Source organism: Arvicanthis niloticus, chromosome 14 (assembly GCF_011762505.2).
Source record: "Arvicanthis niloticus isolate mArvNil1 chromosome 14, mArvNil1.pat.X, whole genome shotgun sequence".
NCBI lineage: Eukaryota > Metazoa > Chordata > Mammalia > Rodentia > Muridae > Arvicanthis > Arvicanthis niloticus.
In genome coordinates this window covers 27,962,295-27,978,048 of record NC_047671.1, presented here as the reverse complement: position 1 = coordinate 27,978,048, position 15,754 = coordinate 27,962,295, and the positions used below count along the sequence as shown (strand labels likewise).

The 15,754-nt window shown below is 49.9% G+C and overlaps 1 protein-coding gene across 2 annotated transcripts in view; it reads left to right on the top strand.

Annotated features, from left to right (window-relative positions):
* The window catches only part of Camk2a (calcium/calmodulin dependent protein kinase II alpha), a 61,038-nt gene that overhangs the window by 15,225 nt on the left and 30,059 nt on the right, over positions 1–15,754 (top strand). For both annotated transcript variants that reach the window (XM_034517796.2, XM_034517797.2), the window contains exons 2-6: positions 1,173–1,267; positions 7,111–7,170; positions 11,397–11,451; positions 12,230–12,295; positions 12,396–12,468. In XM_034517796.2, the coding sequence (XP_034373687.1) occupies positions 1,173–1,267; positions 7,111–7,170; positions 11,397–11,451; positions 12,230–12,295; positions 12,396–12,468 (349 nt within the window). The remainder of the gene's footprint in view (positions 1–1,172; positions 1,268–7,110; positions 7,171–11,396; positions 11,452–12,229; positions 12,296–12,395; positions 12,469–15,754) is intronic.

Below are 15,754 nucleotides of genomic sequence, written 5' to 3'. Positions count from 1 at the left end.
CAAACAGTGCCAGCAGCTGGGGAACTAGGTTTCAAAACACAGGTCTGTGGGGACGTTTCAGATCCAACCCATAACATATTCTATTAAGAAAATAAGTTTATAAAACTTCATTATCAATAGAAGTTTCCAAATATCACCTGTCCTTCTTGACCAAAAAAACATTAGTAGATGGAGCTTATCCCAGAGACTCAGACACATACAGAAAATGCAATACTTTCTTAAGGGAGGAGGGGTTGTTGTTTGTTTTTGTTTTTTGAGACAGTGTCACTATGTAACCCTGGCTAGCCTGGGACATGCTAGGTATACCAGGCTGGCCTTGAACTCACAGAGAGATCTACTTGTCTGTCTCCAGAGTACTAGAATTAATGCAATTCTAATGCACACATTCAAGGCCATTGGGGTATTGTTTTTAATAGCTAGAGATTGAACCAACCTGCCTTTCAGTAGGGGACCTCAGTCAGGAAACTGGCCAGGACACTGGGCTTTAAGACAGTCATATAATTATGTATTACATGATGAAGAATGTTTTATGAAGGATGATGGATGGCCTTCAAAATATATTAACTGCATTAGGTATGGTGGTGCACGCCTTTAATTCCAGCGCTTGGGAGTCAGAGGCAGGTAGATCTGAGTTCAACATAATGAGTTACAGGCCAGCCAGGACTACACAGTCAGACCCTGTCTCAAAGGAAAAAAACAGGTTAGCTATAGAAAGGAGGGAACAGGATAGTAGACCTACCTGGTGCTGTGTGTGAGGGGAGGATCTGCAAGGAGAGACTCCAGGCCTCAGGAAGGACCCCTCACAGGCTGGGGCCTAGGAGTGGAGGCAGAACTTCTCAGAGTCTACATATTTATCTCCTTTGAACTTGGAGCTATGTGATGTATTACTTGTTCAAAGAACAAAGCTCTAAAGATTCTCAGAGACCTAGATTCTGTGGTTCTCACGCCAGGATTCTAACGTTTTATAACTTGGTGACCTAACTTTTATAGACCCAGAAGGCTCATCTTGCATGAGGCCAAGGATCTGGGCCCCTCTCTGGATCTTCCTGACCTATGCTGCGAAGGAGCCCTTGTGACATAGGTGACGGCAATGAACGGCTCCCTTCCTGTGTAGCCTGGGGAGACAGCTCTGGGGCCCCTCACTACATCACGTCGTCTTCTCTGTCCTCCAGGGGAGCCTTCTCAGTGGTGCGCAGGTGTGTGAAGGTGCTGGCTGGCCAGGAGTATGCTGCCAAGATTATCAACACCAAGAAGCTCTCAGCAAGAGGTAGGTTCCTACGCTGTCCACCCACCGCCAGCTTTCCTGCTCTGCCATAGTTCTTGCCTTAGACCTGAACCCCAAGCTTGACCCCTGGGAGACAGTGTTGGCAGGCTAAGAGGCTCTTCCTTCTGAGGGTGTGATGAGCATAGACCCTTCACTTCCCTTCATTGAGGACTCCAGGCTCACTGTTACAGCATTCCCCAGACAGCTCAAACCCTCAGTAGTACTCTGTCTCCCCTCTGCCATGCCTTTCATGGCTTGCCTCTCAGCCTCTGCTTTTGCTGTCTCTGCCTGCTTCCTTTTATGGGGGCAGCCATTTTTTTTCTCCTTCCAGGTCTCCACTCAGTTATATCCTCAAAGGTTTCTTTGCTCTTCCTTCAGTCTTCATTGTTCTCTTCCTGCTGTTTTTTCTTTCCATGTGGCCCACCTCACTCTGTTCACCTCTGTGTCCACGTGTTTAATCCCCAGTTAATGGTGACTGTGAGCCCCAACAGAGCAGACAGGACTCACCCACTGCTCTGTGCTCAGCACCCAGGACAGCACCCTCAACAGGCCTAGGTGTTTGCTGCTTGTGAACTGTCTGTGGTTCTGTTTCCATCACTGGTTTTTGAATAGGTGCTCTGATGTACGGCCTGGTTTTGAAAAGGTCTAAGTCTAGCTTGCAGGGGCTTTAGGAACATGGGCTCTTAAATCTTATAATTGATCCTGGCCAGTAGCGGCAACCTCTCCAGGAGATGGTCCCCATTCAGACCTAAAATAGTTAAACTCTCCTCTTAATAAGATGCTCAGGGGTACTGGAGTTTGGAAAGTCTGCTCAGAAGACTCCTGGTCATTCCTGCATGTTTAGGGCAGTACTGTATGACCACGTCAGTGTATTGGCAAGCTGACATCTACCCCAGATAGAGGCCTTGAAGACTGATGTGAGGAGAATTCTGTTGGGTGAGATGGTTGCAGAATCATGGGAAAGAGGTACAGTGTTTAACTGTTTTGAGGGCTGCAACTGTGTTTGGATGAGGGCCCAGCAGGTGCACAGCTGTGCAGGGCCTGTGAATGCTGAATAGGGTGTTCATGCTGTTCTCTGTGGGCCTCCCAGCAAGACCTAGACTGGCCTGTGGTTGTCACCTTTTGTCTCCCGCTCTGTTGTCTGGCCAACAATGCTGTCTGTTTATTTTTCTGCATCCTGTACTGAGGAGAGGTTCTGAGGGTCCCCAGCTGGCTTAACTAGTGTAAAAAGGCCAAACCTGTGGATGGTCTATAGTCAGAGCCAGAGGCGAGGAGGCGGACAGGCAGGAAGTCCGACTGGAGTGCTGCCTCCTGTTGGCAAGCCTGGCTGGAACAGCCTTCTGTTGTGTGCCTGGCTGTACCTCAATTCCTGAGAAGGTAGAGATAAGGCCAGAGTAGTGGTTCCCAGCCTTCCTAAAGCTGCGACCCTTTAATACAGTTCTTCATAGTTTGCTGACCCTTAACCATAAAATTATATTTGTTGCTACTTTGTAACTAGAACTTTGCTACTGTTATGAGCTGTAATGTAAATATCTGATACATAGGATATCTGACACGCGATCCCCATGAAAAGGTCACTTGACACCCCCCCCAAAGGGACAGCAACCCACATATTAAGAACCCCTGGACTAGAGTAATGACAGATCAAGTTTTGTCCTCAAGAGGAGCATTCAGAAAGGAAGATAACAAGGGAGCATCATGTTGGATGCTGGAGTTCTTGGACCGGCTTACCACCATCAGGGGACATACAGTGAGAGACAGAGGCCATCACTCCTGCTGGGATGATGACTAACCATCCCTGAACAGAATCTGGCTGTGTCAGGCAGCCACTACCCAAGATTTTGACCATCTGGGAGGAAAGTAACCCTGCCTAGGAGACTGGAATCAGGGAACTTTTTGGATGCCTACCGCTGCCTGCCAGTTCTCTTTCCCAGCAGGGAGGAGAGCAGAGATTCCTTGAGCAGTCTCCTCATGTCACTCGCCTCCACAGGGGGCTTTACAGCTGTCACATTTGGCAATATTCTCTAAACTTCTCCTGCTGCCTCTCTGGGATGACATCCTGCAGCTCTCTGCAGGAGCTGGACCCACCCAGGGCTTCTATCCACTCCTCCCAGCAAGCTGTGGCCTCTCCTAGCACACCCTGCCTGGCCTCTTATAGCAAGTAGTTCCCAACTCAGCGGAGATATTTTTATATGCATTTTAAAATTAGTTCTTAAGAACGAAAAACCCTCCTAGTGTCATTCAAAAAACCAAAACCATAAGCGAATAAAATGAAAAGTTAAAAAAAATTGCCTATTCACATTCCTGCCAGACCCCCACTTCCAGTCTTAAAATGCAACCTTTCTGAGCTCCACCCTGGAGTTGAATTGTCTCTGTGAGGTTCTAGGACAGCCAGCCTCCTAGCATAGTAGGTAGCAGTCATGTGCTCTGAGCTGGACCCCGCCAGCTGCTCTGTGAACCTCCTAGGGACTCTGGCCACACTCAGGCAGGGACCTTCTCAGGCTCTAGGCTCATGAGCCATCTCTGAGGTTCACTGAGACCCCATAGATGGGTACCCTCAGGAGGCTTTGAGTCTCAGAAGTCTGGCTTCCCCACATTCTCCTGATATGTAGGACATCAGATATGTGACAACCCCCCCACCTCCCCGTAAAGATCCCTTGACTCACAAAAGGGCTGCAACCCACATGTTAAGAACCCCTGGTCTTTGGATTATTTTTCTTATATCCCAGGATGGGGAGGGGACTTTCTCGCCCCCAGTGTCCTCCCTCATTCATCATTCCTCTGTGTTCCACTGCTTGCAGGAATCCAACCTCTCTGAGGCAAAGTCTGTGTGCTTGAAAGGCTCTGGCCCTGCCTGTCTCTTCTGGGATTGTCTGGCTCCAAGGTCTAAACTATTCTCCAATTTAGCCTCAGTATCCCAAACAGGACCCAACCAGAGTGGGATGAAGGTCTCCAAGTTGTCAGCATGGGTATCAGGGCCATGTTCTTTGGTACTGGGCAGGGTGTGGAGGCGCCGCACTTGCCTGGATGGCTCATCACTGTGGGCTGTGACTGAGTCACGCACGAATTGATTACCAGTGCTGCAATTATTAGCAGGAACTGACAAGAAGCTCTGCCACTTGCTTGTGCTAGGAGCTTAGATAAGTCTCTTATCAGTGCCATGCTGGGCCGCTAGAATGCAGGCCGTAACCAGTGTACAAGGTTGTGTTCCCAGGGGCCTGTGTTCTTGAGAATGAGACCGAACAGCACATGAAACATCCCTATAAACTGGGTATGGCAAAGAAGTGAGGAGCGTTACTAAGAAAATCAGATGGGTATGGCAACACACATACATTAATTCTAGCACTGGGGAGGCAAAGGCAGGCTGATCTCTGTGAGTTCAAGGCCAGCCTGGTCTACACAGTGAGTTCTAGAGCAGCCAGGGCTGCAGCATTGAGAGACTCTGTCTCAAAGAAACAAAAGTCAGATCTGGTGATGGAAACGTGATCTGCAGGGTAATGCTCTTAGAAAAGGCAGCTGGGGGAACTCTCTGAGGAAGTGACTGTTGTGCTTGGATCTGTCTGAGGAGGAAGAAAGCAACATAAGAAGGTGCAGAGGAGGAGCACCCCAAGAAGAGGGCACAGCAAGCCAAAGACTCTAAGATAGGAAGCTCGGAATAGTCGGGGTCAGAAAGAGTGAGTGTGAATGCCCTTCATGGCTAAGATGCTAGCTAGCTAAAGCCTTGGGTTGTATCGTGAACACATTAGGAAAGCTGTTAGTTAGTCGGACACCCAGGAGTGGCAGGACCTTATTTATACCTTAAAACAAAAAGGCCTTGGCCACCAGAGACAAACGGCTAGGATGGAGAGTAGGTCAGTCAAGGGGTGAGGTCCTCAGAGCTCTAAGTTCTGAAAGGATTCAGCTGTTTTGACCAATGACATTGAAGAAGGGATCACGCCTTCATCTCCCGGCCTCAATTTCTTTTCCTGAACACACCAGAGCAAGAACAGGTCTCGAGCAATACAGTTAGAGCAGTACAGCACCCAAGCGTCTCAGTGAGTTAGAAATGCAACCTGCATGACCCGGGCTACAAAATGTTGCACGGTGTTCCGTTCACACGCGGCAGATGGGTGTGGCTAACAGGAAAAGTCACCATGCAGGGTAGCTGTTATAGAACCTGTGGCTGGTGCCATATTCGGCTGAGAGAGCTGGTAACCAGACAGTTTAAGCTTTTTTGTGACAAATGTTTGTCTCATCTGTGTATCGTTTGTCATCAATGTGACTTCGTTCCTGGGTCATCTCATATGCAGGAAACAGCATAGTTCTGGGTTTACACTTGCACCCTACCCCTCTGAGTGCGTTGCCTGAGCCAGAAGCTCTCATTCCTTCTTATAAGCAGAACCTTGACTCTGAAGCTCTCTGGTTCCACTGTGGGTGAAGGTGAAGTACATGTGGATCAGGGACCTGGTTGGGGTCCCCTCCTCTGTCTAGGAACCAGCATCCTGTGCCTGAGGATGGTAAAAGGGGCAGAGAGGGTGTGGGGAGAATGGTATCTGGAGCTAATCTGGCTTTTCACCCCACCCCCACTCCTTGCAGCCTGCAGCAGGTTTTCAGCTGGGGAGCTGAGGCTATTGAATCAGAATTGGACTTAATTGCTTTGCTGATGACAAAGCCACATTTCAGCATCGATCTCCGCTTCTGTAGTCTGCAGAGGGCAGCCAGCAATTGCTCTAGTGGGGGAAGCAGGGGAAATAAGGGCCTTCTCCATCCTCACCACCCTCCATAGCATCTACCTGCTCCAGAGGAGCCATCCTGTGGTCAGACTGTGCAAGGCCACTGTAGCCCTGAGGCTGCCGCTGGCTCAGGCCATGTGACCTTATCTGTCAATGCTGACAGTGGTGTCACCCGCCACCATGGCAGACACTGACTGGGCTTGTGGTTATGATTGTCCTTAGCGGCCTGAGGCAGAGACCACTGGCAGCAGAATTTACACAAACTCTTACAGGTGGGTAGGAGACAGAGGGTCTTAGACAGAGGTCCTGACAGGCATGAAGGCTCTGGGCCAGCCCCAAGGGAGGGACAGACACACCAAGTTTACCAAGTAAGTTCTTTGCAGTTGTCTGTCCTTGATTCCAGTGTCCTATGAAATGGAGGGGCTGTTGGGGTACAGCTCTTTTGAAGAAAACAATCACTACCTTAGGAAGCTTGTCAAATCCATCCATCCATCCATCCATCCATCCATCCATCCATCCATCCATCCACCCAGTGATTTCTTAAGTAACTAACATGTACCAGGCATTCAAACATCTGTAGGTGGTACAACAGAGTCTGGATCCAAAGATGTAGGTTTTGTGAGACACGAAGATGTTGCCTGGTCCTCTAGAGCCCAAAGGAGGGTCCCTACAGACTTGAAGTCAGGGTGGGCTTCTAGAAACCAATGGCATGGAGGGGCGGTAGGATGGAGTAATGGCTGGTGATTGGATGTGCCTGCTGAGTGAACTGGCCGCTCCCAGATGGGAACCAGAAAGGGCAAAGCTCTGCAATTCATCTGCCTGGATCGAGGATCTGGGGGCTAGCCTGGAGGAATTATAGGGAGTTGTGCTGGGACTCCAGACCTTGGGATGGTTGGGTCCTACAGGAAGGGGTTGGAGGAGAATCTTCTTGGAGGGCCCTGGATACTGAGACCTGGAGAGGGAAAGGGACTCATTTGGATCCCCACTACCCACTTGCCTTTCCTGTGAACTCAGAAAGCCTTGATATATAGGCCACCTATTCCAGCACCTAGGGCCACCCTGGGAGGTAAGGACAACAGAAGCAGAGTAAAGGTCATATCTTCTCTGGGATTTACATGGGAATCTGTATTTCAGATCACCAGAAGCTGGAGCGTGAGGCCCGCATCTGCCGCTTGTTGAAGCACCCCAATATCGGTGAGCCGTGGGAGTGTGAGGGGTCCTGGCACAGTGTGGGGTGGTGAGGAGCAGCCCCTCTCTTCTCTGGGAATGGAGGCTGCAAAGGGAGCTGGGGAAGGGGGTGTCTTCAGGACCAGCTTGCTTCGGGGGAAGGTGAAGAAAGGACCCTTCTTTCCACCCACGCTGCCAGCGCCTCCTTCGGAAAAGCTGTTTCAGGAATGCTCTCGAAGCCGAAAAAGAAAGATGAAAATAGGCCATGGGAAAGCTTGGCCTTGACCAACAAGGCCCACGCCCCGACCCACCACATGCAGTGTCAGCCCGGATCTGTGGCCCTGTCCCATTTCAGAGTCCTGCTCCTGCCTGCCTCGTGCATCCCCAGGAGCTGGGCTGATGCCCCAGAGTTAGACTGAGGCGATCTTCCGGAGATGTTTGGCTCATGTAGGACCACAGGGACAGCCCTGAAATACACTTCATGTCTCAGTGCTCCTTCCTCCCCTCCTGTGCATCTGGCCTGCAGATCCAGGCTGGCCAAGGAGGAGCAAGGCTGGTAGGTCTGGTTCTGTCAGGGGACAGCTGTGAGACCTTAGTGGGACTGTTGCCCTCTCAGAGTCACGTTGTTCGCCTGTCTAGTCACCTGGGCATCTTGTGTCATGAGGCTTTTGCTCCCGTGGGCCTGAGATGGGCTGAGGTGTCGCAGCTCTCACAGAGTCTCACAGAGGGGAAGCTAAGGCTGCTGGTTACCAGAGCAAGCTCCAACAGCTGTGCCTTCTCCAGTAGAGGGTAAACGGGCTCCTGCACCCAAGCTGAGCTGGAAGGGTTAACTTTCCCCAGGGAGAAAGCTGCATGTGCTATTTATACCAGAGGCCCCTCCCCTCCCCTGCACAGCAGCCAAAGGCGGGCCAGTAGCAAAGAAGAGGTCACAGGCCACACTAGAGGAGTACCCTAGCTGGACCCTGCTCTGTTCACCTGGGTCCTCCATCCCGTACTACTGATGGAAGGTTTCAGTGAGCTCTGACAGAAACCCTATGTTCTCAAGAAGGCTGTCAGCTTGGGGAGAGAAGAGTGGTATGCATGTGTCTGGTGTGTGTGAGTGTGTGTGTGTGTGTGTGTGTGTGTGTAGTATCTGTGTGTTTCTCTATATGTGTGTCTATGTAGCATCTATGTGTGTATATTTCTGTATGTATCTCTGTGTGTGTGTCCTATTATGTGTGCACAATGTATCTGTACGTGTCTCTGTACATGTATGTCTCTGTGTATGTCTCTATCTCTGTGTGTGGCATCTGTGTGGTTGTGTCTGTATGTGTGCTATGCACACACATATATGTACCTAGAAGGGTTTGCAATTGCAGCGGATCTGTGTGAGCTCAGATTTCTTATCTCTGTTTCTCTCCCTCCCATTCCCAGCTATAATGGGAATACACAGGCGGTAACAACCTGCAGCTTAAACAACGCCGTTACAGTGTGACTGACCCCTAGACACATTGCCTCACCATTCTGAAACTCAGATTTTTCTGGAAAATGATCCCTACCTCACTGGGTGTGATAATTCAATAGAGAACAGTGCAATGCCAGAGTGAATGAACTTTACCCTGCTCAGGCGCCCCACACCACAGTCTGCCCATTCCTGCAGCAGGATCTCCACAAAAGACAAGTTTCACCTGTGACCCCACACAGCTCATTGCTCTGCGCCATCCACACAGGGAGACACCCTGACACGAGGAAGTGCAAAAGCCCAGAAATGACAGTCATCAGCTTTCCCACTGTCTCCATGGAGGTGTTTCCTCCTCATTCACCCAATGTCAAATTCACTGGAGGCTCTACCACATGTCCAGACCTCTTCCCAGGCTCTGAGGCTGTCAGGAGAAATAAGGATAGGAATGGGCTTGGGTAAACATGGCTCCTCACAGGGAGCAGAGCTGAGCAGGTAGCCAGAAGGATCTCAGAGGAGCCATGAGCTTCTGCTGGGGGGGCTGGAAAGACCCTAACCTTGCCTCACAGCTTACCCCAAGCTGATGAACTCTTGTCAGAGAAGCCTGGCATGATATAGATGTGGTACAGAAACCCAGAGGACTCCATGCCTGGGAAAAGCTCACGCGATCTCAGCTTGCTTGGCAAGTCCAGGCAAAGGTAGATAAGCTCTTGTGTCCAGTGCCCTGTCTCAGGGGTGGAGGAGGAGTTCTCAGCACAGGCTAGCCCAGCTACGCCTGTAGACCCTTTGCCTCTTGGTTCCTGCTTGGGTACTGCTTTTGATAGGTACACTCTAGAAGTCCCATGCCCATGCCAGAATAGGCCAGGGCTACTTAAAACCTGAGGATTTAATGAATAGTTTGGGAAGGGGAAGAGCATTTGAAGATACTCGAATCTCATGCTCTACCTCCTGATAATTCAGCTATGAACTCCTCAATGGAAGCATAAATCAATTCAGTGGGGTTAATACCCTCATGATCCAATCACACCTCCCCTCCACCCCAGCGCTGCTCACTGGGGATCAAGCCTTTAACACATGAGCCTTCTTGGGAGACACTTCACACTCAAAACAATAACAGCTTTTTATCATCGTTTAAGAATGCCCCCCCCCCCCAGGTAGGGAGACAACACAGGGATTAAGAACAGTTACTGCTCTTGCAGAGGACCTGATATAAGTTCTCAACACCCACATCAGGTGTCTATCTCACCACCACCTGAAACTCTGGTTCCACAGGATCTGATGCCTCTGGCCTCTGCTGGTACCTGTACTCACGTGTGCACACACACAGAGGCACATAAAAAAAACAAAACCAAAACCAAAACTTTAAAAGAGAGTGCCTTCACATTTTGGTTAACATTGCAGGTACAGTGCTTGGGATCCTAGCACTTGGGAGGCAGGAGGATTGTGAATTTGAGGTTAGCCTGAGCTACACAAGGAGACCCTTTCTAAAAACACACAGCAACAATGACAAAGGTCTTGGGGATGCAGTTCAGTGGTAGAAGTGGTTGAACACATTTTTTTTTTTTTTTTTTGCTTTATTTAATCCCCTACACTATAAAAAGAGAAAACAAAACAAAACAAAACAAAATGTGTAACATTCATTTAAGTCTGTGTAAACCACTCTTCACTCCACCATTTTCTGTCTCTGCTGGGTGGCTATCTCCTTCCTCCTAGGGCATTCTCCATTCAGGAGTTGCTTCTCAGCCCACCAAGTTTATGTGCAAGTCTGAGTGCCATGAACCACTCAAGGGTGCTGTGATATTGTGTGCCAATGCTAGGGGTTTCCAATGAGAAGAAAGTCTGTCTCCCCATGACACCTTACAGGCTTCCTGTTGCCCGACTCTCCACATCTTCCCAGAAAGACCCAAATCATGCCTAAGCTCAGACATCTTCTTAGGAAAAACACCAAAGCTTTACACTTTGCTTTTTTCACTAAACGACATAATTTGGAGAACATTCCAAGCCAGTGGGTGATAACTGCCAAATCATTCCAACAGCTGTGTGACTTGCATTGTGCAGAAGGGTCCCCATTGTCTCGGCCAGCTCTCCCCTACACTGTGTCTATGACACAGAGAAGAGTGGGCACTCCAGCCTGTGAGAACTGGTCCTTGACTGACATGCCATAGCTTTCAAGAATCAGTCCTAGGCCACGGGCCTTCCTTTTAAAAGCTGAGCAATTTAGGAAGCTCTGGGCTCCTGGGAGCCTTGCCTCTGTTCCTGGGAAATGAGGTGTGAAGAGATGACAAATCAGAGTTCAGGAACCAACTGCTGTCTCTCTCCAGCCCCAGGAAACGCTATTGTCTCTCAGCCTAGAAGCAGAGCAGGGATTTCAGTCCAGGGCCTGCCCTGAGTGGTTAAGGCTGTGCACTTCTTGGGACTATTGAAACAAGGTTGCAATGTCTAAATGAGAAGAAACCAGGCTCAGACCCAGCAACCTGCCCACCCACCGTCACACAGCTGCGCTTGTACAGAGACTGGAGTCACAATCTGTTGTTGTTGTCTCTGTCTTTCTTTTTACCACTCTGGCTTACCCAGAAACTGAGGCTTGGAGCAGAGAGAGGATCAAGTTGACACACAGAGATCTTCAGTCTGTACACCCAGTTTCCTTCAGTAATGCTGGAGGTCTTGGTGTAGTAAATCCCTTCCACTTGCTTTTATCAAAGTCTGTGTTCCGGGACTGCGGGTTGAGACGGTGGCTCTGGGAGTCTGACAGGAATAGTGGGGGTGGAGAGCAGCGAACCCCTGTGTAACCAGCTGCTTTTGACCCTGCCCACAGTCCGACTCCATGACAGCATCTCCGAGGAGGGGCACCACTACCTTATCTTCGATCTGTGAGTCTTTCCATTCACAACCTGATATGCAGTGGGAGAAGGGTGCCTGAGCAGGGATGACAATTATGGACTCTTTGATCTGAGGGGTTCTGAGTGCTCTTAGGCTGTCCAGTGGGCCTCTCCCAAGGCTGCACAAGCTGGTCTTTCTGCTTAAAACACCAGCTGCATCCCAGCCAGCACCATCAGTTTATTTTTTGCTTCTCTATTTGTGGCCAGTGATGCTGCCGCCTTGCCGTTCGTGGTGGGGGTATCAAGTTTCATTTTGAAATCTGGTTTGTCAGAGCAGTAAGGAAAGGGCAGGCTTCAGTTGTTCCTGGGTGGGCCAGTGAGAATCAGTGAGGATGCTTGTCTGGTCTGTAAAACACAGTGATGTTCAGAAGCCGGGACAGGAGCACATGGGAAATCTTCATAGCTCCCACTCAATTAAAAAAATAAGAAAAATATTTAAACATAAATAGAAAAGTGTAAAAATAAGTTAAGTGAGAAACCAAACAGCCCACAGCTTCCAGGAGCCTCGTAAACCCAGGGATTGCTTCTGAGTTACTGTCCCCACCAGTCTGGGTCCAGTGAGGCTGAGAGATGGGTAAGGGAAGGCTGCTTGTGTCAGAAGACAGGAACAGGGTGGCTGCAGGGGCCTTCGTGATCCAGTTCTTCCTTTGGGGATTGAGGTTCTAAGGTCCCCAGCCCTGCCCTTCTCAGATGATTTCCAGAAGGTTCCTCCAGGGCACATGGCTCCTGGAGTCTCAGTCAGAGCGTGACTCCATACCTGTCTCCCCAGGGTCACTGGTGGGGAGCTGTTTGAAGATATTGTGGCCCGGGAGTATTACAGTGAGGCTGATGCCAGGTGAGTACCGGCTGCAGCTGGGTAGAGGTGCCTGGAGTTAGGGTGCCCTTGCCCGAAGTCAGCTTCCCAAGGGGCCTGACCCTTCCTCCTTTCTCTCCAGCCACTGTATCCAACAGATCCTGGAGGCTGTGCTGCACTGTCACCAGATGGGGGTGGTGCATCGTGACCTGAAGGTGAGTAACCCCGGAGAAGCAGCTTTCACAGGTCCCCTGCCTCTGCACTCCCTTCTCTCCCAGATTCCTTCCATCTGGGGCCTCGGCCCACTGAATCAGCATTCCCGGAATTCCTTTCATTTCTCCTCCTTGAGGTGGGTGGCTGTGTTTTCCAGCTGTCCAGACTGACAGCTCAGGAAACTGAGCTGGGGAGGTAGGACCTCCAGGGGGTCTAGCCCCATGTTTTGTACCAGGAAGGTGAGGCATTTAGACTGAGGCTGCCCTGTGGGTTGGGAAGGAAGTGAAGCTCTTTCTGCTGCCTTCCAGCTACTTGGCTTTTCCTTTCCTTTCCTTTCCTTTCCTTTCCTTTCCTTTCCTTTCCTTTCCTTTCCTTTCCTTTCTTTCTTTCTTTCTTTCTTTCTTTCTTTTTAAGATTTACTTACTTTTTGTATATGAGTGTTTTGCCAGAATGCTTGTATGTGCGTCACGTGTGTGTGTGTGTGTGTGTGTGTGTGTGCGCGCGCACGCGCGCGCCTGTGTGTGCCTGTGTGCACCACATGCATGCCTGGTGCCCGTGGAGGCCAGAAAAGGGCATCAGACCCCCTTGAACTGGGGTTACAGACACTTTGCACACCTTTATGTGGGCACTACGATTCAAACCCTGGTCCTCTGGAGGAGCATTCTTAACCATTGGGCACTTTCAACTCCTGGGTGGGACTATCTTGCAAGAGACTCAGCTTCCTTACAGAAGGGGTTGTCATGGTAACCTCTGCCCCCATTGATGAAGCTACCAAATGAAACTACAAAATTCCTGGGATGGAGACACCCTGATACTCTTGCTCCTGGATCTCTGTTGGGCAGAGGAGGAAAACAGGGCTGGGGATAGGGGGCTCTGTGCCACCTTTTGCTCATCTGAAGGAAAGGAATAACATTTGAAAGTCTGTCTAGCATTGTCATGGGCTACATGGCAGTAAGTATGGACCTGTGGGTCTCCTGTGCCAGCCTCACGGCCTTGGCATAGTAACTCACAGAACCCCCATCTTACAGAACAGGAAGCAGACGGAGAGAATATAAAGGGTTTGCCAAGGATATGCATTTCAGTGGAGTCTGAGCAAGGACAGGGATTGCTGGCTTGCTTTCACTCTCACCATCTAGATCCAGAAAGCTACTTAAACCAGTCAGCTTCAGCAGCAACCCCTCTAGGGCAGGCATGACAGGTGTCCAGAGACCTTGGCCATCAGTGACTGTGCTGACATCCTATGGGGTAGCCCTGGCAAGACCCCCCCCACACACACATACACATACACACTTTGCTTATATTCACTGTGGACACTGCCTACAACCCCCAGTTAGGAATGCAAAAGGATTTGGGGGAGCCCCAGAGTCATTGAGAAATGCTCCTCAGGCTTCCCAGGGCTGCAAACCCCCATTTCCACCAGGACTGACTCCAAGCCTTCTGAGCCTGGATAACTTTCATGGTGAACAACCAGCCAGTCCCTGTCCTTCAGGGGACAGTGTTCCAAAAGGCTCCTTACCTCTTACTACCTTAGGTCCTCTTTGAAGTCTCACCTGTGCCCTAGGTGAGTTCTTGGTACCTTGATGACAAGAAGGTGGGCCCAGGAACAAGGTCTCAGTCTGAGGGCTTTCCCCAAAGGGTCTGCTGTTGTTATGGCAACAGACCATGCTCAGGAAGAGGAAGTGTGAGAGCTGAGAAGCGGCCCAGATTTAGGCCACTCTGGAATCTCTAATTAGCGGTATATTCATCAAATCAGGGCAGGACACTACTGAGACATGGGACATGTTGGGAACACAGCCCTTGAGGACAAAGGGACATGTTGGGAACGCAGCCCCTGAGGACAAAGGAGGCCTCACCAAGCCAAGCGGAAGGACCATATTTCTTTGGGCCAAGGCTAACTTTGGACTGTGTAAGGTCTGGTAGGGCCCCTGAAAGTTCTGCTGGGGAAAGGGAGCCAGAGTAGATAGAAGCTGCCTCTCTCTATGGAGTGCTTCAGCCCAGCACCCAGCAGGAAGTTTAAGCACTGGGGCCTGGTGTTCACAGAGCTGTTTACATGCCTAAGCACCATGCTATTACACGTCAGGCATCTGTCCCTTTTCTCTGAGAGGAAACCAACCATCAGAGAAGGAAAATCGTTTGGCCAGGTTCCCTTGCAGCAGTGGCAGCACTGGAATTAAAAGCTGAGGCTGTAGGGGCTGGGGAGGTGGCTCAGCGGTTAAGAGCACTGACTACTCTTCCAGATGTCCTGAGTTCAGTTCCCAGCAACCACGTGGTGGCTCACAACCATCTGTAATAGGATCTGATGCCCTCTTCTGGTGTGTCTGAAGACAGCTATAGTGTACTCACATAAATAAATAAATAAACAAACAAAAAAAAAAAAAGAAAGAAAGAAAGAAAGAAAAAGAAAGAAAGAAAGAAAGACTAGCCATTATCCCACAAGCTGAGATGGTCTTAAGTGTGGAATCCATACTCTTAGCTCCTCTTTGTCTACTCTCAAGGTGATAAGAAGAAGCCCTAGCAAGTGGAAGAATTTGGGGCCCCAAGACAGAGGCAGCAGCCTTGATGCCCCAGAAGCCACCCCCCCACACACACACACTCTGTTTGTCAACTATGGTCCCACATCCAAGCCCCATTGTCTTTCAGCCAAGAGATGCATGCCTTTCAGCACGGTGTCTAGGTGTGTAAAGAGCCATGATTTAGGTCCTGCTTTATGAGCCTGAAGCCCCAGTGCTCAAACTTCCTGTCTCTATGGAGACAGCTGGTGTCTACTCTGGTCCTCACCCTTTCCCCAGCAGGACTTCCAGGGACGCTAGCTGTGAGTGGTCATTCATAGTCCAAAGTTAAACATGGCCTTTTCCCCATGTCAATCATGGCCAAACATCCAAGCCTTATTGTCTTTAAGATGGAGTAAGCCTTTACCTTCATTCCGACACCTACCATTTTACAGCCGTGACAAGTCTCAGTCAGTCTCTCTCTCTCTCTCTCTCTCACACACACACACACACACACACACACACACACACACACACACACACAGAAGCCCCACTTTCGGGCTGGAGAGATGGCTCAGCAGTTAAACGCACTGATTGCTCTTCTGGAGGTCCTGAGTTCAAATCCCAACAACCAGATGGTGGCTCACAACCATCTATAATGAGATCTGATGCCCTCTTATGGGGTGTCTGAAGACAGCTCTGGTGCATTTACATATAATAAATAAATAAGCCTTTGGGCCAGAGAGAGCAGAGCTGGAGGGAGAGGGAGAAGGGGAGGGTAAAAATGTATGAAAAAAAA